Source organism: Balaenoptera physalus (assembly GCF_965194825.1).
Source record: "Balaenoptera physalus genome assembly, chromosome: 6".
NCBI lineage: Eukaryota > Metazoa > Chordata > Mammalia > Artiodactyla > Balaenopteridae > Balaenoptera > Balaenoptera physalus.
In genome coordinates, this window is record NC_138885.1 from 44607826 (window position 1) to 44630936 (window position 23111).

Consider the following 23111-nt stretch of genomic DNA (forward strand, 5'->3'; position numbering starts at 1 on the left):
AGACAGCAAGTGCTCAAGTGTCAAATCCAGGGGACCGACGGGCCTGAGACAGCAGAGAGCTCTGTGGGCTAGAGCTGTTCAGGAAGGTTTTCTAAAAATCAGTTTCTTTTTCCTGCACTGTTAATATATTTTTAAAAACTGAGATATAATTGATATATAGCATTGTATTCATATATATGTATATTGTGAAATGATCACCACAGTAAGTTTAGTTAAAATCCATCCCCATACATAGTTACAGTTTCTTTTTCCATGATGAGAACTTTTGAGATTTTCTCTTAGCAACTTTCAAATATGCAATGCGGTATTATTAACTATAGTCACCATGCTGTACATGACATCTCCAGGACTTATTTATCTTATAACTAGAAGTTTGTACCATTTGACCCCCCTCTCCCTCACCCCCTACTCTGGCAATCACCAATCTGTTCTCTGTATCTACGAGTTCGGTTTGTTTTTCTTAGATTCCACATATAAGTGAGATCATACGGTATTTGTCTTTCTCTGGCTTGTTTCACTTAGCCTCTTGACATAATCTCTCATTAATTTCACTCTGGTCGCATAGGTTTCCTCGCTGTCCTGGGTATGTAAGCTTAATCTGACCTCCAGACTGTGTCTCTTGCTCTCTTGCCCCCTAGATATCTTCTGGTATCACTTAATACCCTTTCAGCTGCAAGTCACAGAAAGTTGACTTGAAGAATAGGCAAGTTTACTGGCTCAAGAAAGAAATCTAGAGAAGGGTGGGTTTTGGGTTGTTGAATCTCAGTGGCTCGATCATGTGATCAAAGACCCAGGATTTTTGGTCTCTTGGCTCTGTTGCCCACAGCTTGGCTTCATCCTAAACCTTGTTCTCCATGCAGTCACAGAATGTGTCAGTAACAGTTGGTGTTGAATGTCATCCTTTAGCCGAGGAGGGAAAGGTTGGGAAATAGAATCTCTTTTCAAAAATTTGGCAAACTTTTCTTTTATCTCCTTGGCTTCATCCTGCCCACCCCTGAGGATGGGATGATCTTGTTTGGCTGAGACTAACCAAAGCCCATCTCCAGAGTTGGGGATGGTTCTCCACAGCATGTTCTGGCTTCACAGTAGGGAGTGGTGGGATGGATGTCAAGGAATTAACCCCAATAACCCAATCACCTCCCTTTCTCTTTTTACTCCTTCCCCCCTGGGGAAATCTATTATTAATTTGTCTGTTTCTCCAGCTTTATTGTGATATAATTGACCTGTAATGTTGTATAAGTTTAAGGTATATAAACTTGTTAATTTGATACACTTACATTTTGCAAGATGATTATCACTATAGTGATAGCTAACACCTGCATCATGTCACATAATTACCATTTCTTTTTGGTGATGAGAACATTTAAGATCTATTCTCTGAGCAACTTTCAAGTACTTGGTACAGTATCGTTAACTATAGTCGCTATGCTGTACATTACATCCCCAGGACTTAATTCATTCTGTAAGTAGAAGTTTGTACTCCTTGACCAACATCCGCCATTCCCCCCAACCACCAGCCCTGGTAACTCCATTCTATTTTTTCTTTATCTTTTAAAAAATTGAGATAAAATTGACATATGACATTGTATCAGTTTTAGGTGTACCACATTATGATTTGATATATGTATATTGTGAAATGATTACCAGAATAAGTTTGGTTAACATCCATCACTGGACACAGTGATGAGAACTTTTAAGGTCTACTCTCTTAGCAACTTACAGATATGCAGTATGGTAGTGTTAACTATAGTCAACATGCTGTACATGACATCTCCAGGACTTATTTATCTTATAACTAGAAGTTTGTACCTTTGACCACCTTCATCCAGTTCTCCACTCCCCCACTCCCTGCCTTTAGTAACCACAAATCTGATCTCATCTATGAGTTTGGCTTTTTTCAGATTCTACATATAAGTGAGGTAACACAGTATCTGTCTTTCTCTGACTTATTTCACTTAGCATAATGCCCTCAAGCTCCATCCATGTTGCTGCAAATGCAGGATTTCCTTCTTTATTATGGCTTAATAATACCCTATTGTATATATACCACATCTTCTTTATCCATTTGTCTGCAGATGGACACAATTTTTTCCATGTCTTGGCTATTGTAAATAATGCTACAGTGAACACAAGGGTACAAATATCTTTTCAAGATAGGGATTTTGTTTCCTTTGGGTAAATATCCAGAAGTGGAATTGCTAGATCATATGACAGTTCTGTTTTTAATTTTTTGAGGAAACTCCATACTGATTTTTTTTTTCTTTTTTTAATAGTGGCTGCACAAATTTACATCCCTACCAACAGTGCACAAAGGTTTCTTTAAAAAACTGTGGTAAAATAGGGACTTCCCTGGCGGTCCAGTGGTTAAGACTCCGTGCTTCCACTGCGGGGGGCACGGGTCCAATCCCTGTTGGGGAACTAAGATCCCACATGTGGCGTGGTCCAAAAAACAAAAAACAAAAAAAAAAACCCCAAACAATTGGATCTGAGTGCGCCAACCCGTGATGTCAGAAACATACCCCAAATATAGGAATCACTTTAAAAAAATGTGGTAAAATATACTACAACAACATAAAATTCATATTATATTTTATAGCATAAAAGTTACTATTTAAACCATTATTTCAGTGTACAGTTCAGTGGTATTAAGTACATTCACATTGTTGTGCAGTCACCACCATCTATCTCCATTTTTCATCTTCACAAACTAAAACTCCATACCTATTAAATAATAACTTCCCATTCTCCCCTCCCCCAAGCCACTGGCAACTACCATTCTGCTTTCTGTCTTTAGGAATTTGACTACTCTAAGTACCTCATATAAATGGAATTGATACTGTATTTGTCCTCTTGTGATTGGCTTATCTCACTTAATGTCCCCAAGGTTCATATATGTTGTAGCACGTGTCTAAATTTCCTTCCTTTTTAAGGCTGAATAATATTCATTGTATGTATATACCACATTTTGTTTACCCATTCTGCATAGATGACTTGGACACTTGGGTTGCTTCCACGTTTCAGCTATTGAGAATAATGCTGCTATGAACATGGGTATACACATATCTGTTTGAGCCTCTGATTTCAATTGTTTGAGGTATATACCCAGAAATGGAATTGCTGGATCATATGGTAATCTATTTCTAACTTTTTGAGGAATGGCCATAATGTTTTCCATGGCAGCCACACCATTTTACATTCCAACCAACAGTGTACAATAGTTTTGATTTTTCCACATCTTCCCAAACACTTATTTTCTATTTTTTTTTTTTTTGATAAAAGCCTTCCTAATGGGTATGAAGTGGTATCTCATTGTGATTTTGATTTGCATTTCCCTAATGATGAGTGATGTTGAGCATCTTTTCATGTGCTTATTGGCCATTTGTGCATCTTTTTCAAAGAAAGTTCTTTTCAGGTCCTTTGCCCATTTTTAAATCATATTTTAAAATATTGTTGATTTGTAGGAGTTCTTTATATATTCTGGATAGCAATCTCTTATCAGATGTATGATTTGAAAATATTTTCTCCCATCCTGTGAGTTGCCTTTTCACTCTGTGGATAGTATTGTTTGATGCATAAAAGTTTATCATTTTGATATTGTTCAGCTTATCTATTTTCTCTTTTGTTGTCTGTGCTTTGGTGTTTCTTTATAATTTTTTTGAATCCTACCTAGTCCATCTCCTTGATTAAGCCTTCTCAGCACCACTGAGCATTGTACCTCAGTACTGACTTGTTTCTAAGTTGCCTGAGGGCGATGACTTATTTTGCAATTTCCCCTCAAGTGGGGGACCATAGTCCCCTTGAGTTCACTTAATAAACCTAAATGTATATAGTGGCAGCACATGTCATTTGTTCAATCAGTAGTTGATGGATGGATAGGTGGATGAATAAATGAAGAGTGAACCCAGGGACACACAGTCGGTTCTCTCTCACCACCCCAGGTTATCCATGTTCTGACCTTTTCAGACAAACCAGTGTGTGTGAGCTTCTAGGCATCCTCTGGTGGGCTCAGGGAAACTGGGGATTGGACTGCCCTCTCCAGTATATTGTGAAGTTGACAACTGAAGATTGTGGGTGTCTGAGCCAGAGAACTACTTAGGTGAAAATAGATGAACATGTAGCATTTGGGCCTTTTAAAACCTACTTTCACTGTATCTGAGGACAAGAAATAAAATTGGTGCTGCTCACAATAGCTGACAAAAGTTTATTTCAGTAGCTGTGTCTTCTCAGCTAGGTGGAGAACCTCTATTCCCAGGTACACCTGCATTTAATCAACAGATGTGTTCCTAAAATTAATTGAGTAAATTACTTGTTTTACACTCATTTGTTCATAACATCATCATCATCATCATCATCATCATATCTAACTTTCAAAGGTTTATACCATATATGTGTCAGGCAGCATGCTAGGTGCTTTAAAAGTATTATTTCTTCTAATTCCCTCAAAAACTCTATGAGATGGTATCATTACTCCAATGATAGAGATGAGGAAACTGAGTCTTAAGGAAATTAAATACCTTGCCATGGGTCCTACATCTGTGTTGTTTATTATGTGCTAAATGCTAGAGACATAAAGATGAGGCAGATATCATTGCCCATGGAATTGCAGTGACAGAGGTGGACACAGGAGATACTGAGACAACAAGGAGGACCACCTACTCTCTGTCAGTGTTTAGTGAGTCAGGGAAGGCTTCCTAAGGAGGGAGGGCTCACTTAGGCCTCCTTCCTAAGGAGGGAGGGCTGAGCTGAGTCTTAGAGGAAAAGATAGCACTGGAAAGAGAGAGTGGACATCTAATTGTTCTGCCAGCCCTGCAAAATGCTATTCTTCTGGGACTGATGTCCCTCTTCTTTTGTGTAGCTTCCGACCATGAGATTCCTGCAGGATCTCACAAAGTCCTTGACTCTGATCGAGTTGTCTAGAGGTAGACACCAACCGAAGCCCAGGCCAATCACAGACTTGCCCTAGGGGTTTTCAAACCAAATCTCTGAACAAACATCTATCCTTATCTAATGGTAGAAATTGAAGAATGAACGCAGGGGCTGTTGGCAGCTGGGTTTCTCGACATGTTGAAGGGATGATCTAGAGGGAGAGTAAGGCCAATAAAAAGAGAGAACAGGGACCAGTGGTAGAGAGAGTCTTGGTAGTCTGCCTGTTCCCTGGCTTGGTTTTTCATCATTCCTTTAATAAGCCAGATCAATCTGTATTCTCCTTCTTTTCGTTTATTTATTTTTTATTTTTTAAATTCATCTTTATCGGAGTATAATTGCTTCACAATACTGTGTTAGTTTCAGTTGTACAACAAAGTGAATCAGCTATATGCATACATATATCCCCATATCCCCTCCCTCTTGAGTCTCCCTCCCACCCTCCCTCCTTTAACTCAGTGGCTCCAGGTGGATTTCTATCAATCACTTTCCATTTCTATCACTTTCCACGGTAAGAGCCCTAATATACATACTTACTAATAGGCATGAATGCTTGACTCTGGGAGAGTAAATGCTTAAACAAAATACCAGAAGCAAGCAGAGCAAGAGGTGAATTTAAACGGAGGAAGCCGCAAGTAGTTTGGTGTTTGTCAGAGTGTAAACATCAAGACAAGAAGTGGCAAGAGATGAGGCTAATAAGTAGACAGAATCTAATCATGGGACCTGGATATATTTTGCAAAGTACTTTGGACTTGATCCTGTATACTGTTCATTCTACAGGGTTATAAGTAGGCATTAGGCAGAGTTTCTGTAAACTGTACGATAATTAGTAGTAATTAAGAGGCTCTTAACCTGGGAGTCACAGACAGGCTTCAGCTGTCTCCGATCCCTCTCAAATAGCATGAAAAATCTGTGGGTGTGTACAGGTTTATTTGTCTTTGTTTTTGTTATGGAAGAGGTCCCTAACTTTCATCAGATATTAAAGGAGTCCCTGACCCAAAATACGTATGAACTGCTATCTATGTACAGGCATTTTCAGGAGTTACTGACTTCAAATATTCATGCAAATCTCATTGCCCCCCCTCCCTCCAGTTTCCTCACGACGCTTAAGAACTGTTGAGCACAGAGAAAATGCTTCATAACTGTTTGGTTGGACACTGTCTTAAGAGGGGATTTTCCTTTGGGATCATGCAACGATGTAAAGAGATGATACAGACCTGGTTATTTATAGAGATTTTAACCGGGAATTCTGGATGTGACATCCAACCTGTTATTGACTTGGGCAGCCAGCCAAGACCTGCAGGCTCTCGGAGGTGTCACCCGGGGCACCAACGTTGTCCCCGAAAGCCAACTCCAAGCATCCTTGTCCTTCCACCCGCAGGTGCAACGACTACAAGTCCCAGGACGCTTCGCTCTTGGAGCCCGGGCGAGGGCGGGGCGGATCTCCGCAGTGACGTCACCATCCCGGGGCGGACCGAGGCGGGCGGGGCGAAGGGGCGGGGCGGGGAGGCGGCGGGGCGGGTAGGCGCCGGAGCGCGCTGGTGCTGATGCAGGATGGCTGAGCTCGCAGGAGCCCGGGAGGTCTGAGCCGGGAGAGGCTTGCTCCCTAAGCATCGCCTCGTCGGCCCGCCGCGTGGTCCTGGGCAGGTGGGCCCGGGACGCAGCGCAGGGCCAGGGCAGGGCCAGGGAAGGCAGGTGTGCAGCCGGACGGGCCAAAGGTTGATAGACTGCCCACCTACCAGGTCTCGGAGCGGCGAGAGCTGCCCAGCCCGCCGAGTTCGCGATGACCTGCTGAGAAGCTTCGTCGGAGGCTGCGGGAGGCGGCCTCGCTGCGGGCGGTGCGGTTCTCGACCACCTCCCTAGTTGTGCGGAACCCCGTCCCCCCGCCCATCCCCGCGCCCCTTCCCTCTGCCGCCGGCAGAGATGGCGGATCCAGCCGAATGCAGCATCAAAGTGATGTGCCGGTTCCGGCCACTCAACGAAGCTGAGATCCTCCGCGGGGACAAATTCATCCCCAAATTTAAAGGCGATGAGACCGTGGTGATCGGGGTAAGTGGCTGGGAAGTATGACCTCCCCTGCTGTTTCGCGCCGCAGCCCCGACGCCCCAGATAAGGCAGAGATGCTCGGGCTACCCCTTCGGACATCCCCTCGGGGCTGCCCTCTAGGGTGGACTTGACGAGAAATCCCCTCCCCCCAACCCTGTAGTTCCCCCCTGGGCCGGTGGAGGGTCGACTGGGGACCATGGGGCGGGCCCCAGGCGGCGGGGGTCGGGGTGGGGGGCGAGGAAGGGTTCGGCGCCGCCATTGTTATTGGGGTGCGGGCCCGAGTGGGCCCATTGTTCCCCGCCCTGGCCACACCGCGTGGGTAGTGTGTTCAGGTTACCCTCAAGCCCACGTGTAACCCACAAATGATTCCAGGCGTTGGTTCAATTTATCGAACACTTTGCCTCTTCTCACGAGCTTGGTGAAAGAAAAAAGGTACTGGAAAAATCCTAGCCTCGGCCGGGAGCTCCCACAGCTGTGCAGAATTGGCTCCCCGCGGCGTTCCTCCTTGCTCTGCACGCGGAAGGTGGGGGATGGGGGAACACTGGTGGCCTTGGTGTCTCCTCCTGCTTCCTCTCAACCCAGGCTGCCCTGGCTCGGACCTCGGTTCCGACCCTTCCGCAATAGGGCGACCCCCACCTGGTGTCCGCAGACCCTCGGGTGTGCTTCACGCTGGGTGGAGAGGAGGCTGTGCGCCCACGTCTGTGGGGCTGGGGGTCCGGGGCGCAACCAAATAGCCTCTGTGCCCAAAGAAGTTACTTTGTGTGGCTGGGGTCCCCCTCCCTCTTGGTCTCCCTTCCCACGTTACCCCTCCCCCCTTCCCTCACCTCCGCAGACTTGGCTCTATTTCTGCAGCGGGGCTGCTGGTGGGGGGAGGGAATACCATTGGGTTTTAGTTCTTAAAGGAATATGTCAAATGAAATAAGCCAGTCTCCCCCCGCTCCACCGCCCTTCCCCCTCCGCTGGCCCCAGCGTGTGTAGCTGATGGTGCCCTCTTTGTATGCGAGTCGCGTGGGGAGGGACCGAGTTAATGGGAGCCTCCCGATCCCTGCTGACACGTTCCTGGCAGCCTGCTCGAGGCTGCTGATGCAGCCTTCCCGGCCTCAGCATTGATTAAGTGATGTCATCCCGTTTACTGAGCATGCTCCGACTAACCCCCTCCCTCCTATTTCCCCCAGTGGCTGGTGTATTTAGGTCAAGTGATTGACAGGTGACAATTTACTTAGGGTCTCTGCCCGAGTCAGCCCGGCCTTTCTTAAGCAGCAGAGGCCGACATTTGCCGGCCCAAGCAGTCCCAGCATCTTCGCCAAGGTTGTGCCGCAGTCCCTGGTAAGGGACCCGGGGACTAGCAGGTGCTGGCTGAACCGGAAGACAGGCGCTCTGCGCGCCAGGGGAACGGAGGCAAGGCTCTGGCCTCAGGGCTTCATCTTGTACCTGCCTTAGGAAGGCAGCTCCTCTTGACGCCCTCTTCTCTCCTCCCAGTTTTCACAGTCATCAGAAAACCGTGACCTCCAAATGCTATGGGGATGGTCGTTCACCCTGAGAGCTGACCTAAGAGGGCAGGAAAGAGGGGTTTTCTATCTGCTTAGTGTTAAATTGAAGAAAAGATGTATGCTACAATTATTGATGAGGAAAATTCTATACTTAAAGGCAGACATGGGATAGTGACATATCTATGGCCAGTACATGGGGCAGATGGGGCAGAGGTGTTGGGATACACCTCTAAGCTAGGGTCAGCCTATAGTCTGATTTGCTATTTCCTGAGCCACGCTATGGTTTAGATAGGGTGGGAGTTACTGGGGACATCTAGTCCCTGCCCCTTGTCTTGTAACAATTTTTTAACAAATAATTGTGCAGCCCTAGAACATGTTCTGATGACCCTATTTTTTTCAGAGGTTTCAAAGAAAAGCTGAAGTTGTTTCTTCCCTTTTTCCTCCTTCTCCTTCTTCTCCTGCCCCTTCTCCTCCTTCTCCTTTTCCTTCTTCCTCTTCCTCCTCTTCCTCCATCTTCTAAGGGTGATATACCAGGACTAATGAAGTGGAATAATAAATCATCCCTTTGATCTGTGTGCAAGGCAGAGATCCTCAATCTTACCGTTACTCTTTAATTTTGACACTACTATGAGTATATATTTAATTCCCGTCTACATATTCATGTTATTGAGTGAATAAAGTAAAACAAAGTCACCATATAAAAGAAGTATATTAAACAAAAGATTGTGGATGTGAATACACATGTAGCTCTTCAACTGTAAATTAACATTTTTGATCATCTTACTATAATCCTTTTTTAAAAAAATTTTATTTATTTATTAATTTTGGCTGCATTGGGTATTCGTTGCTGCACACGGGCTTTCTCTAGTTGTGGCGAGCGGGGGCTACTCTTCGTTGCGGTGCGCGGGGTTCTCATTGCGGTGGCTTCTCGTTGCGGAGCACGGGCTCTAGGTGCGCAGCGTTCAGTAGTTGTGGCATGCAGCCTCAGTAGTTGTGGCACACGGGCTTAGCTGCTCCGTGGCATATGGGATCTTCCCGGACCAGGGTTCGAACCCGTTTCCCCTGCATTGGCAGGTGAATGCTTAACCACTGCGCCACCAGGGAAGTCCCTTACTATAATCCTTTAATACAACAGAGTTTTCAGTTTTCTTTAAGATAAATTTTTCTTTGAAATAAAGCATTCATATAGAAAAGTGTTTTCATAAGTGTACAGCTTGATGATTTTTTTAAAATAAACACTCCCTTGTAACCACCTCTTCGACTAAGAAACAGACATTTTCAGGACTGCAGAATTCTCCCTAGTGTCCCTCCCAGTCACTGACTCCCTCTGCCTCAGGGTAACTACTATTCTGACTTCTAATGCCATAGATTAGTTTAGTTTAGTTTTTTTTTTTTAAAGCTTTATCTACATAAAACCATACAGTATGTTCACTTCTGTGTGTGAGTTCTTGCGCTCAACATTACGCTTGTCAAATTCATCCATGTTGTGGTGTGTAGCTGCAGTTTGTTCATCCTCATTGTTCTGTAGTATCTCATTATATGAATATACCACAGTTTATTTATCTAGTAACTGTTTGGTAGTAACTGTTTGTATAGTTTCCACTTTGGGGCTCTTATGGATGGAGCTGCTATGAACACTGTTTTACACATCTTTCAGTGAGTGTGGTACAGAACAGAAGACTGCCAGATGCTGAAGGGTGCTGGGACTTCGGTTGGCATGTGCTAGGACCCTTCCCATTCCTAATTAATAATATGTAACTAAAGGAAGTGACAGTTCTGGCAGCCTGTATCACACTTTGTACACCAAGTAGAATGGCTCCCAAGTCAATTCAGTAGGAACCATCCCACATGGCTCAGTTGCAGGTGGAGACTGCCTTAGGTGGGCATTCCCTTCCTTGCTTGCAGGGACAGAGGTTGTGGGGATGACCAAAGAAGCCCAGAGCCATCCAGAAATGTCACCTTCACTCCCAAGAGAGATGAGTGAAGAATGAATTTCTGTGCAGTTATCTGTGAGTCCAAATTCAGAATCCCAGACATTCTATTTGTTTTTGAAACTGGGGTGATTTTATTTCCTTTAAAGTCTTGTTCATTTCTGGTGGAGATGTATGCTAAGAGGGAGATTTTGCAGGTGGAGTTCCTAGATTTTTCTTTTTTAAGAAATGTCCTGTCTTGGAGGGATTATCTCTACCATTCTTGCTTTTTTTTTTCCCCCCCAGATCCTGTGCAGAGCTTTCTTTCTCTCACTGCTCCAGCTACAGTCTCTTCCCACTATGAACTCTTGTAGCATTTATTTTGTATGTGATCTCATGATTTTTTTGCCTTAGATTATTATAATTTTGATCATATGTTTAATGACATTGTAAGGCATGTGTAGAGACAAGGCCCATCCATGTTTTGCTTCTTTGTACTTCCCAGGGCCTTGCCCATAGAAGGCACTTAATAAATATTTATTGATCTCTTTGTTGAGTCTAGAAATCTTAACTCTGATGTATTTAACTGATTTCATGGACTTTTAATTGACTGTAGGCTGTCGGGGGTAGTTAAAAAATAAGTTTAAAGAGATGTGCTATTCCTTTGAGCAGGCCTGGTAAGAGAGCATATAATACACTTAAATGTTATAAGAAAATTGGGAAAGAACTGTACCCAGCTTTGTTAAAAATTAGGAGCGCTAATGACACTCGTGGTGAGCTAGAAGTAGAGGGCGGGTCTAGGGACTCCATGTTAATTCTTTAGAGAAAAATATTGTATTTACAGCATTTCTCAGAATACTCCTCCATGAGCTGCTAAAAATCCGCGCGAGTCATCCATTACTTTGAGCTCTGCCTATTGGTTTTTTGTTTGTTTGTTTGTTTTTTATTTTATTTTTTATTTATTTTTGGTTGTGTTGGGTCTTTGTTGCTGCAGGCAGGCTTTCTCTAGTTGCGGCGAGCGGGGGCTGCTCTTCATTGCAGTGGCTTCTCTTGTTGCGCAGCACGGGCTCCAGAGCGCAGGCTCAGTAGTTGTGGCTCACGGGCTTGGTTGCTCCGTGGCATGTGGGACCTTCCCGGACCAGGGCTCGAACCTGTGTCCCTTGCACTGGCAGGCAGATTCTTAACCGCTGCGCCACCAGGGAAGCCCTGCCTATTGGTTTTGACGCATCTACATTGATGGAACTCTGTCTTAGAGAGTTCTCAGTGAGGTTCTTTGAAATGGACTTATACCCTTCAGTTTTGGGCTTTCCTCTTGTTTGCAATCCTGGGAAAGCAGGTGTTGTTAACCATGGGTGCTTTCCCTGGGGAAATGTAAGTTTTGACTTGTTTGAAAGCCAAAGCAAAATATTTAGCTATAAACCCTGAGCTGGCCTTTGGGTGGAAAGTGGCCTCAGGCTGTAGGAGCTTAGATTAGTTCTGGGCAGTGGATGGGCAGGGAAGGCAGGGGCCAGGACAGAGACCAAATTCCAAGCCCGAGTTATCGTTGTGGAGATTATGGGCTGAAGATGTGAAGAAATATGGCTAGAACTTTTCTTTTTGTCCATAGCAATGGTCTTTTAAAGCAAGAATATTTTCCTTTAAAATTTATAAAGTCACTTTTTTTGGTGTGTAGTTCTATTGTAGGGGTGTGAAAAACACATAGAGCTGTGTAGCTATGCTGTATTAGTTTTCTGTTGCTGCTGTAACAAATTACAACAAATTTAAAGGCTTAAAATGATACAAGTTTATTATCACACAGCTTCCATAGGTCATGTGGACAAAGGATGTCGCCTGCCATTGATGGTGCACCCTGAGGGGAATTCAGGACAGAGAAAAACAGAATACTGGCCCTAGATAGTTAAGATGCATATCAAAGGAATGTTTTCCTTAGCCCACACTCTTTCATCTTCCCATACATAGAAAAGCACTAAAATCATTAACTTGAGATGTCTGTTTGTTGTGATTAGCAGTAATCTTTTGATGTTACACTACATAGTTTTGTTTTGTTTTGTTTTTTTTCCCCTGCAAAAACTCCTGTATATCCCGGCTCCTCCCTTACCTCTTTGGAACAGTCCCTCAGAGCTATCTGAGAGGCTGCCATCCCGGGCTATAGTCCTCAGTAAATGCCCTAAATAAAACATATTTCTCAGCTTTTAGGTTGTGCTTTTTTTTTTTTCAGTCGACAATCAGAAGTCTATCAAGTCAGCTGGTTTCTCTGTTTAGAGTCTCACAAGGTCAAGACCAAGGTGTTGTCAGGGCCATGTTCTTTTCTGGAGGGTCTGGGAGAAAATTCATTTCTTTGCTCATTCAGGTTGTTGGCAGAATTCAGTTCCTTGTGGTTGTAGGACTGAGGTCCCCATCCCCTTGCTGGCTGTAGGCCTGGGCTGTTCTTAGCTTCTAGAGGCCACTCGCAGGTCCTGGCCACATGGCCCCCTTCCTCTACCTTAGGAGCCAGCAGTGGGTTGATTCTCTCTCATGCTTCAAATTTCTCCTGCCTCTTCTTCCATGGCTTGTCTCTCTCACTGACTCCTCTGCCTCCCTCTTCTACTTTTCAGGGCCCACTTGGTTACAGTGAGCCCAGCCAGATAATCTGGGATAATCTCCCTGATATAAGGGCAGCTGATTAGCAATCTTAATTCCATCTGCAAAGTTCCTTTTATCCTGTAACTTTCACATATTCACAGATTCCAGGGATAAGTGTGGACATCTTTTGAGCCATTATTCTGCCTCCACATACCATACTCAAGATACAAAACAATTTCATCACTCCAAAAAAAAAAAAAAGTCCTCATGCCCCCCCTCTGTAATCAAACCTTCTCCCCTCTGTTAACCCCTGGCAACCATTTATCTGTTCTTCCTCTGTATAGTTTTTGCCTTTTCCAAATTGTATATATAAAAATGGAATCATAAATTTAAGTATCTTTTTGAGCTTGGGTCCTTTGAGGTTTAGGTTGTTGTTGCATGTATCAATACTTCATTCCTTTTTATTGCTTAGTGGTATTCCTTTATACAAGTTTGTCACAGTTTGTTTATCCATTCACCTGTTGAAGGACATTTGTGTTGTTTCCAATCTGGCATGATTATGAATAAAGCTGTTATAAACCTTTGAATATAGGTTCTTGTGTGAGTATAAATTTTTTATTTCTCTTGGGTAAACACCCAGGAGTGGGATTACTACAGTAGATCATATTGTAACTATATGTTTAACTCTAAGAAATTGCCAGTTTTCCAAAGTGGTTGTACCATTTTGTGTTCCCACCTAAAAGCGGTAACATTTTAAGCCAGACTTTTAAAGAATGTATTCAGTCACTGTGTCTAGTGAATACTAACAGTAGTGTTTAGTAGTGTCAAGATATATCAGTCCTTCATTCTCTTGTGCCCTAAATTCAGAGATGTTTACATGAGATGTTACATGTTTAGATGACTTAGTGGTTTCCTGCAAACCTACCCTCTGAAACCCTGGAATGAGTGAACACAGGAGAGTAGCTATAATCTGGCAAGTGTCACTGGAGGCCACTCATGTTGGTGCTGAGCACACAGTCAGTGCAACGTAAATGGCTGGGGTTGGTAGAGGCAGCGGGGAGAGTCAAACAGAACGGAGTGTGGATTCACTAGCTCTCTGTGGGGCATTTTTCAAGTTGCTTAGCTTTCCTGGGCCTCAGTTTGGTCATATTTAAGGTGGAGATAATTACTTATCTCACAGGGTCATTGGGATGAAATGAAGTGGTCAAAACAGAGTCTAGCACAGAGAAAATGCTCAATAAATGCTAATTATCTCCCACGTTTCCTATTCCCCTTTTAATTTTCCTCATTTTCAGAATTAGCCTTGCCCCCCCAAATTACTGCCTTTAACTCTGGCTAGCTCCTGAAAACCCTTCTTGCATCCTCATTTCCTAGGAACTGGTTCACCCCATTCTGCTTGGAATAGCCACTCTTTTCCTCTTACCTGTGGAATTCCTAACCATTGGAAGGCAGAGCTCAGGTTCCATTTACTCATAGACTATATCAGCTGTTCCTACCATCTGCAATGATCACACATAGGTGTGTGCACGCGCATGGGCGTGTATATCCTCCTCATGTAAATTGCAAGCTTCTGAGAAGCAGGAGCTGTTGTTTTACGTCTTTGTCCCCTTTACTGTCATTTTCTTGTTGCTTAGTAAGTGTATCTTTTTTTTTAAATTTTATTTATTTATTTATTTATTTATTTGGCTGTGTTGGGTCTTCGTTTCTGTGCGAGGGCTTTCTCTAGTTGCGGCGAGCGGGGGCCACTCTTCATCGCGGTGCGCGGGCCTCTCACTGTCGCGGCCTCTCCCGTTGCGGAGCACAGGCTCCAGATGCGCAGGCTCAGTAGTTGTGGCTCACGGGCTCAGTTGCTCCGCGGCATGTGGGATCTTCCCAGACCAGGGCTCGAACCTGTGTCCCATGCATTGGCAGGCAGATTCTCAACCACTGTGCCACGAGGGAAGCCCCCTAGTAAGTGTATCTTGATTGACAGTTCTGTCTTACCCTGTTCCCTGCCTGGAATCAAGTCTCCCTAAATGCCAATTTCTGCATTTCTTTAAATAACTTGGGCATCACTGGGGATTTCCCTCTGCTTCCACCTGTGCTTGTTTGGCCTAACTCCCCTGTTTAATGACAGTGTTTTGCATCCTTGGCTTTTCTCCTCCCTTCAGAATAGGAAACCTCCCCCACCTTTGGGTTCCCTTTAGTACCGGCCTCAGGTTTCTCACCCGTGTCTACTTGTTACACAAGCAAAAACAAAACTACATCCTCCCTAATGGTTTCTCTTGAGTTAAAAAAAAAAAAAAAGCTCCCTGACAGATCCAGTTTCACCTGATTTCTCTCAGGTTTTCCATAGAGTCCTATTTTTGTGGCTGAGAAAGCTCCTCCCTTAACCCATTTGCTGCACATCAACCAAGTTCCTTTTAGTAGGAAGAGAGATGTTGAGTTTGTGGTTATTTGCAAATATTGCAGAGCTTGGGAGAAAATAGAGTTTTAGATTCATCTTACTATCCCCAGCACCAAACCTGGACGTGAGGCAGACAGCCCAGGACCATCATTTCCCAGCTCTGCGACTTCTTAGCTTTATGAACTTGGACAAATTGCTACACCACGCTGTTTCAGTTTCCCGGCCTGTGAAATGGGGATAATCACACTCTCCGTCTTGTGACAGTTACATGAGCTAATGTGTGTAGATTGCCAAGTACGGTGCCTGGTTCAGAAAATGTACACTGTTGTAAGACCCACAATGGTTATTTCTCTGCACACTTGTCAGACTGACTAATCTGGGGAAAGCCCTAGACCCTTCACAGATGCCCTGGTACCTTCAGGTTGTGTTAAAGAAAAAATTATTCTCACACTTGTAAAGATAGTAAGGAAGACTACTGTAGTAGGGGGTCGATAGTACTGCAATAGGGAAGAGAAATCAGGCTCAATTTCAAGTACAAGTGGAGCAGGTTGGTGGGGGGGTAGGTGGATGGACGGTCACTGAGAGGGGACATGAAAGGTAAGGGGGATTCTTGCTGAACTGACCTAATAGGATTCTTGCTGCAGGCAGGCCAGATATCAAGGTCTTAAGATACAAGTATTGCGGTATCGAGGGTGATTAGATATTGACAGTGGGGGGGATTCTCTCTCAACTGCCTTAGCAGGAGTCTTGCTCAAACTGGACTCTGCAAGGACAGACATGGAAGTCCAAGGTCAAGGCCCAGTTGAGAAGAGGGCTCAGAGGAGCCTGACTAAAGTTTGATCAAGAAGAGAGTCTTGGGACTTCCCTGTTGGTCCAGTGGTTAAGACTCCACGCTTCCACTGCAGGGTTCAGCCCCTGGTTGGGGAACTAAGATCCTGCATGCCACGTGGCACGGCCAAAAAAAAGGGAGAGAGTCTTGCTCATTTGGAACCCAGATGCTTCAGTGGGGGCATTCGAGACCTCCATCCCCCGGGCCTACCTACCTTCCTAACCTCACCCCCGACCCCATGTTACATCTGAGCTTCTGTTCCCCTAAAATATTAGGCTTCTCAGTGTCTGCCCTTCGCCGCCACAGCTGCCCACATCCCACACGCCTGGGATGACCGTCCTCAAAGTGTACCCGCATGGCGACATCCACTCGCCTTTAGAATCTCATCCCATGGTGCCTTTTCTGAACGCTTTTCTGACCAGCTCCTCTCCCCCTCCACCCCGCCCCCCTGGCCAGGTTAGATGCTTCTTCCCCGCACCCCTTGCACCACGCAGGACTCCTGTCAGACCTCCCCCACTACTGCGTTTCATTTATTTGGGTATAAGTGTCCTTTCCCCCAGTTAGACTAAACCCCTTGGAGGGCAGGAAGTGTGTGCCATTCGTTTCCATCTGCAAGTCCTGGCCTAGTAGCTGGAATAGAGTAGTTGCTCGGTACAAGATGTCTTTTGAAAGAAGTGAAAGAATGCTGACCCTCCTAGGCTGTCAGATGTCCGAGCCTGGGTTATTTGCTTGGATTTTTACCTTTGACCTCTGTCTAGCTCTGGTAACTTCTTTCCTGCTTTGGACATCTTCATGGTTTTGTTGTTGTTGTCTTAAAAGAAATAGCTTTTTCAGACGTCCTGATATATGCTCACTGAAAAAAACTCAGACCATGCAGAAAAACATGAAGGAGAAGGTAAAAATCACTTTTAATTTTATGAACCAGAAAACGTCATTGTTAACATCTTATTGTTTATTCCAGCTCTTTTCTATTCTATAGGAAACATACTTTGTTTTAAAATGAAGATATGATTTTATAAAATCTGTTTTGAAACCCAGCATTTTACTTAACGGTATACCTCAGACATCAGCATTTTTAAAGGTTGTATATAATTCCATTATGTATCTAATTAATACTTTAACCATTTTCTACTGATGGACATTTGTTTTTTTCTGTTTTATTTTTCAGTTATAAACAAAGGTGTGATAAACATCAGCGTACGCATCTCTTTGGGCTCTTGCCCAGTTTTTTGTTAGAATACGTTCCTAGAATTGGGATTGCTGGGTAAAAGGATATAGATGATTTTAAGGTATCCACAGTTTTTGAGGGGGAGCAATTTAGAGATGGTGAATTATCTTCTGTTTTATATTCTCACTTCTTTGCCCCGTAGCAAACTCCATGGAGTTGGTGCCAATTTGTCTCATAAGACATCCCTTCATACCTCAGCTAAATTAAATTCTTATCAAGAGCGTGTGCTTCGTCATGCTCTGTTAACCCATAGATCCAGAGCACGGCAATGTCTTCCGATTTTTAATGTAAACCATAGGATTTTGTAGGCTGTCTCTTGTCAGTTTCAATATCCTAAAGGATGTTGTTTCTTGGAGGTGATCAAAAGCTAAATCTGTCTCTTGAGACAGCGAGAGATAGAGGTCAAGATTGTAGTCTTAAAGAAAACTAGGATGGATGTGTCCTTTCTTCTTGGAGCTAACAGTGAATGGCCTGTGATATCTTCTGGGCAATGGTAAGTTGAGAAGGGATATAATAGCCCTCCCAAAAAAGCCCTAGAAAGAGCTTTTTTTTTTTTTTCTTTTCCTTTGATTACTAGGTACTCTTAAAAAAAACTTATATAAAATTTCAAGCATACACCAAAGTGGAAAGAATATCAAAATATACCCCCATGAATCTATCAACCAGTTTTAGCTATCATCAACAAATGGGCTAATCTTATTTTTTCTATACACCCGTAACATTTTCTCCCCAAATCACTCAATTATTTTAAAGTGAAATCTCATGTCTCACATTACTTTATCCCTGTACTTTAATAGATATCTCTACAAGATCAGGACTCTTAAAACCACAATAACATTATCACAGCTAACATGTGCACAATTCCTTAATGTCAAATACCCAGATAAATTCCTCCCATTGCCTTATAAGTTTCTTCTACAGTTGGTTTGCTCAAATCAGAATACTAGATACTATTGATTACAAGTGTGGAGGAAAAGAAATGCTCATACGTACCAACCTTGAAACAAGAGGGAGGGAGGCTTTTACTACAGAGTCATGTGTGGCAGTAGAAACACACACAGAGCAATCAGGGCTAATCGAGATTTCTAGCGCATCTCCCTTAACAGTAGTAATGTCCTAGTTATCCTTTTTAATAAACCAATGCCAGCATTGCAGTATCACCCACAAAAGCTATTTAAAGAGCTACATGCTTTACAGCTTCCCTCGCTGCTGCATCTCCCCTTGCTTTAGTTGGCTTGCATAAACGTCAGGAAAGCAGGACATGTCACTCATTTGTCTTCTAAGCTCAGTACCCACCCTTATAAAATCGGTACCAACTACATTTAGAGCAATTCTTTCAGGTGTGTCTTGGTGTGTTAGTATTTATTATCTTTTCGGTCAGTGCATACTCATCCTTGATGTGAACTGAATACTGGAAAATAAATCCACAGAGCTGAAGGGAAAACATGCAGGTGAGAAGAGAATTCAGTGCAACACGATACTTTAAGGAAAAACGTTTGTAGTTCTCTTTTTATGCATTTTCTCATAAAAAAAGAAACTTCAGAAGGGAGTTGAGGTTAGAGAAAAAGTGCAAATAAAAACCAAATCCCAAATGATTGATGCTTTAACTTCTTTGACTACAGAGTATGGTCGTGAGAGCTGCTGATCAATAATGTTATTTTAGAAGCATTTTGTTTAAAGAGCTTGGTTACACAATTCTGGATTAGCAAATCTCAGGGACTCTTCCCAGGCTCTCTCACAGAACCATCTCTCCCACTCCCAGGTCTCATTTTTTTCTCGAGGGGAAACGAAGAACAGCCTGCTTCAGTTCTCTGAGGAGGTTATATCATAGTTTTTTACTGAATGAATGGTCTGGTACCTCACTCCACGGAGATTACTGATGTTCCTCTGGGAACCTGGGTCAATAACAGCTCCGTCTGACATCAGAAACTTGGGGTAGTCTTGGGGGAACGGAATTCTGCTCCTCTTTCATGGCACCTCTTCCTCCATGGAGAGGAACAAATGCCCATCTGATTGGTCAGTGTGCAAACCTCTATTGGTCCTGGTTACTGGTGGGCAGGATCCCTTGGGAGGCGGTCAGTTCCTTCCTCTGTCTGGCCTCTGTGGTAAGCTGACCCCTGCAGGGTCTGGCTCCCAGGGGCTGACTGTTTTTCCGTCTCAGCATCATCCACTGCTTGCGTGGATAAGTTCGTCTGGGCCCACAGATTCGGGCCCCTGTGGGCTGGTCTTAAGGTTCAGAACAGGTTGGGCTGTGGGACGGTGGGGTGGTGAGGTGAAGAAAACAGGAAGACCACACAAGCCTCCTTGCCCAAGCCTTGGCCAATTTTGATATTGGGATAATGGGTGCTAGTGCCCTACCCAGGTGGTGCTTGGACACCTGCTGTATCCCTGTTCCTGTGTAGAGCACACTCGCCCGCCCGGGGGGAGAAGGGGGTTGACTGGTAGGGGAGGCTTCTGGCATTCCAGGGCCCCTGGTACTAATGTCATCACGATAGCGTCGAAACCGTCTTCAAAGTACTAATAGTTTGTTTATCTAATATTTGTGAAAGTAGACTTTAGAAGAGAAGTGTTTAGCTCTTCAGTAATAATTACTAAACAACACAACCCACTAATTATCTGCTCAAACAAGTGGGAAAAAAAAACCACCTGAAGTACTGTATCCTCGAGTAACACTTGCTTGCTCATGTGTGTTGTTAAATTTTCCTTAATGAATATGCCTCTTGGAAAAGACTGGCTTGAGGATGTATTTTTTTTTTTTTTGAAGTAGAGTTGATTTACAATGTTGTGTTAATTTCTGCTGTACAGCAAAGTGATTCAGTTATACATGTATAGACATTCTTTTTTATATTCTTTTCCATCATAGTTTATCACAGGATATTGAATATAGTTCCCTGTGGAGGATGTATTTTAAACAGTATTTTCTGATCTAGACATTTATCTAAACAAGTTTTTAAAGGGGAAAATATACACCTATCTAATACTCACTTCCTTCGTTCTATTAAAAACAGATATAAAGAGGTAACATATAGGTTAATGTAAAACTTTAAATGAGTTCTTTATTACTATGAAAAATGTTTCCCTTTATAAAGAGGTGTTTTTCTGCACTGTGGACTTTTTGGAGCTTCACTGTAATACTATGCTGTCCAAAATGGTAGCCACCAGCCTCATGTGACTATTAAGCACTTGCAGTGTGGTTGTCCAAATTGGGGTGTGCAGGAGACGTAAAATGTAAACTGGCTTTCAAAGGCTCTGCACCAAAAAAAAAAAAAAAAAAAAAAGAATGTAAAAATATTAATTTATTCATTAATTCTTTTGGTATTCATTACATGTTGAAATGATAACATTTTGGATGTATCGGGTTAAATAACATCGATGAAATAAATTTCCCCCTTTTCTTTTCACTTTTTAAAATGTGACTGCTAGAAAATTTAAAGTTACATGTGTGGATTGCATTTTTGTCTGGCATTATGTATATACATACATACATACATATATATATATCTTTTTTTTTTCTTCTTATTCTTTGGCGGTGGCATGCGGCATGTGGGATCCTAGTTCCCTGAGGAGGGACCGAACCCTGCCCCCTGCATTGGAAGCGAGGAGTCTTAACCACTGGACTGCCAGGGAAGTCCTGGCATTATATTTCTATTGGCAATATACTTCTATATGAGAGTGCTGCTCTAACATTTAGATGCTAGCATTCTGATTGCTTTTGCATTTATTAATTTTGGTTCCAGTTTGGCATACTGAGGGCTTATTGTGTGCTAAGGCCCGTGCTAAGTACTGTGACCTTCCTGTGATAAGTAAGACAAGATCCCTGCCATCAATAACCGTGTATATAATTAATTCAATGGGCGGAAGCAAGTGAAAAAAAAAAGTAGTATGCTATGAGTGTCCGAAGAGAAGAGGAAACACAACCTTGATGGAGTTAAAAAGAGAGAAAGCACATCCAGTGGTGTTCAGGGAAACCTCAGGCAGGGGGACCGTTTGATCCTTACCTCGAAGCTGGGGTAGGAATCTGCTCTGCAAATGTAAAATTGGCTTCTTTATCTTCAGTTACTTTGCAGTTCTGCATAGCCGCTTTAGCGATTTCTGTTTTAAATATGGTTGAGAAAAAGACCTGAGAAGGGATGGGTGCTGTAGCTGGGCGTCTCTCTCCTCTCGCTCTCCTCCCCCCCCCCCCCACCCCACTCGCGCCAGGATTGTGTAATTATCCCCACCCAGCATCCTGTAATTAAGTACCAGCCATTTGCAGCCGGTTTGTGATGCGGATTTGTGATGCCTTTGCGTGGGTGACATTGAGAACACCAAAAGGTGACAGGGGGCCTCGTCTTGGAAAAACGGCACGATGCCGTCCTGCCGCCAGGCTCAAGCCGCAGCCGCCCCGGGGGTGGAACCCCAGCCCGCGGGCCTCGCCCTACTCCCCGCTGGGTGCTGGGTCGACCTCCCCAGCCGGCGGATTTTAATTTCCAGGCAAGGAGCGCCAGGGTGATGGCAAATTTGCTGCTTACCTTGTCTCCATTCTGTCGCTAATGCTGGGAATGATGAGACCTGTTGTCCTGAAAATACATTCCCCTTTAGCGCAGGCACCTTCTAATGAGGTCCCTCCCCGCGTCGGAACAAAAGCTCCCATTAGGAGGACGTCAGGGGGAGGCCGCACTGCTGTGGGAAACCTAGGCAACGCGGCCTCTGTCGCTCACAGGTGCCTCTTCTTTGTCCTGGCATCTGGGGGAGAGGTCACCTTGCAGGTGAAGGCCACACAGCTTTTTGGAGAAGGAGCTGGAAACTTTTCCACCCCTACTTATGTCCCTGTTTGTCTGGGTTGGCACAGAATTGATTTTTCTTCCTTTGTAAATGGCAGAAAGGCTCTTTCACATGATGGTAACATGAAAGAACAGCAATGGCAAAATCAGACATAAACTTACCACCGTACATGAGCCATGTTAATTATTTTGTATCCTCCTTTTTCCTCTCTTGGTTGACAACATTTTGGAAAATAAATGTATACCATAGGTATACAATTCTGCCTTTTTTTTTTTTAAACATCTTTATTGAAGTATAATTGCTTTACAATGGTGTGTTAGTTTCTGCTTTGTAACAAAGTGAATCAGTTATACATATACATATGTTCCCATATCTCTTCCCTCTTGTGTCTCCCTCCCTCCCACTCTCCCCATCCCACCCCTCTAGGTGGTCACAAAGCACCGAGCTGATCTCCCTGTGCTATGCGGCTGCTTCCCACTAGCTATCTATTTTACATTTGGTAGTGTATATATGTCCATGCCACTCTCTCACTTTGTCACAGCTTACCCTTCCCCCTCCCCATATCCTCAAGTCCATTCTCTAGTAGGTCTGTGTCTTTATTCCCGTCTTGCCACTTGGTTCTTCATGACCTTTTTTTTTTTCCTTAGATTCCATATATGTGTGTTAGCATACTGTATTTGTTTTTCTCTTTCTGACTTACTTCACTCTGTATGACAGACTCTAACTCCATCCACCTCATTACAAATACCTCCATTTCATTTCTTTTTATGGCTGAGTAATATTCCATTGTATATATGTGCCACATCTTCTTTATCCATTCATCCGATGATGGACACTTAGGTTGCTTCCATGTCCTGGCTATTGTAAATAGAGCTGCAATGAACATTGTGGTACATGACTCTTTTTGAATTATGGTTTTCTCAGGGTATATGCCCAGTAGTGGGATTGCTGGGTCGTATGGTAGTTCTATTTT

The 23111-nt window shown here is 43.7% G+C and overlaps 1 protein-coding gene and 1 long non-coding RNA gene across 3 annotated transcripts in view; one reads left to right on the plus strand and one right to left on the minus strand.

The window, feature by feature from the left end:
• LOC309662475 overlaps positions 1-23111 on the minus strand; it is a 653064-nt gene that overhangs the window by 598845 nt on the left and 31108 nt on the right. The window lies entirely within an intron of this gene.
• KIF5C (kinesin family member 5C) overlaps positions 6441-23111 on the plus strand; it is a 173450-nt gene continuing 156779 nt past the window's right edge. For both annotated transcript variants that reach the window (XM_082464974.1, XM_082464975.1), the window contains exon 1: positions 6441-6972. In XM_082464974.1, coding sequence (XP_082321100.1) covers positions 6847-6972 — 126 coding nt within the window. In that variant the 5' untranslated portion in view covers positions 6441-6846. The remainder of the gene's footprint in view (positions 6973-23111) is intronic.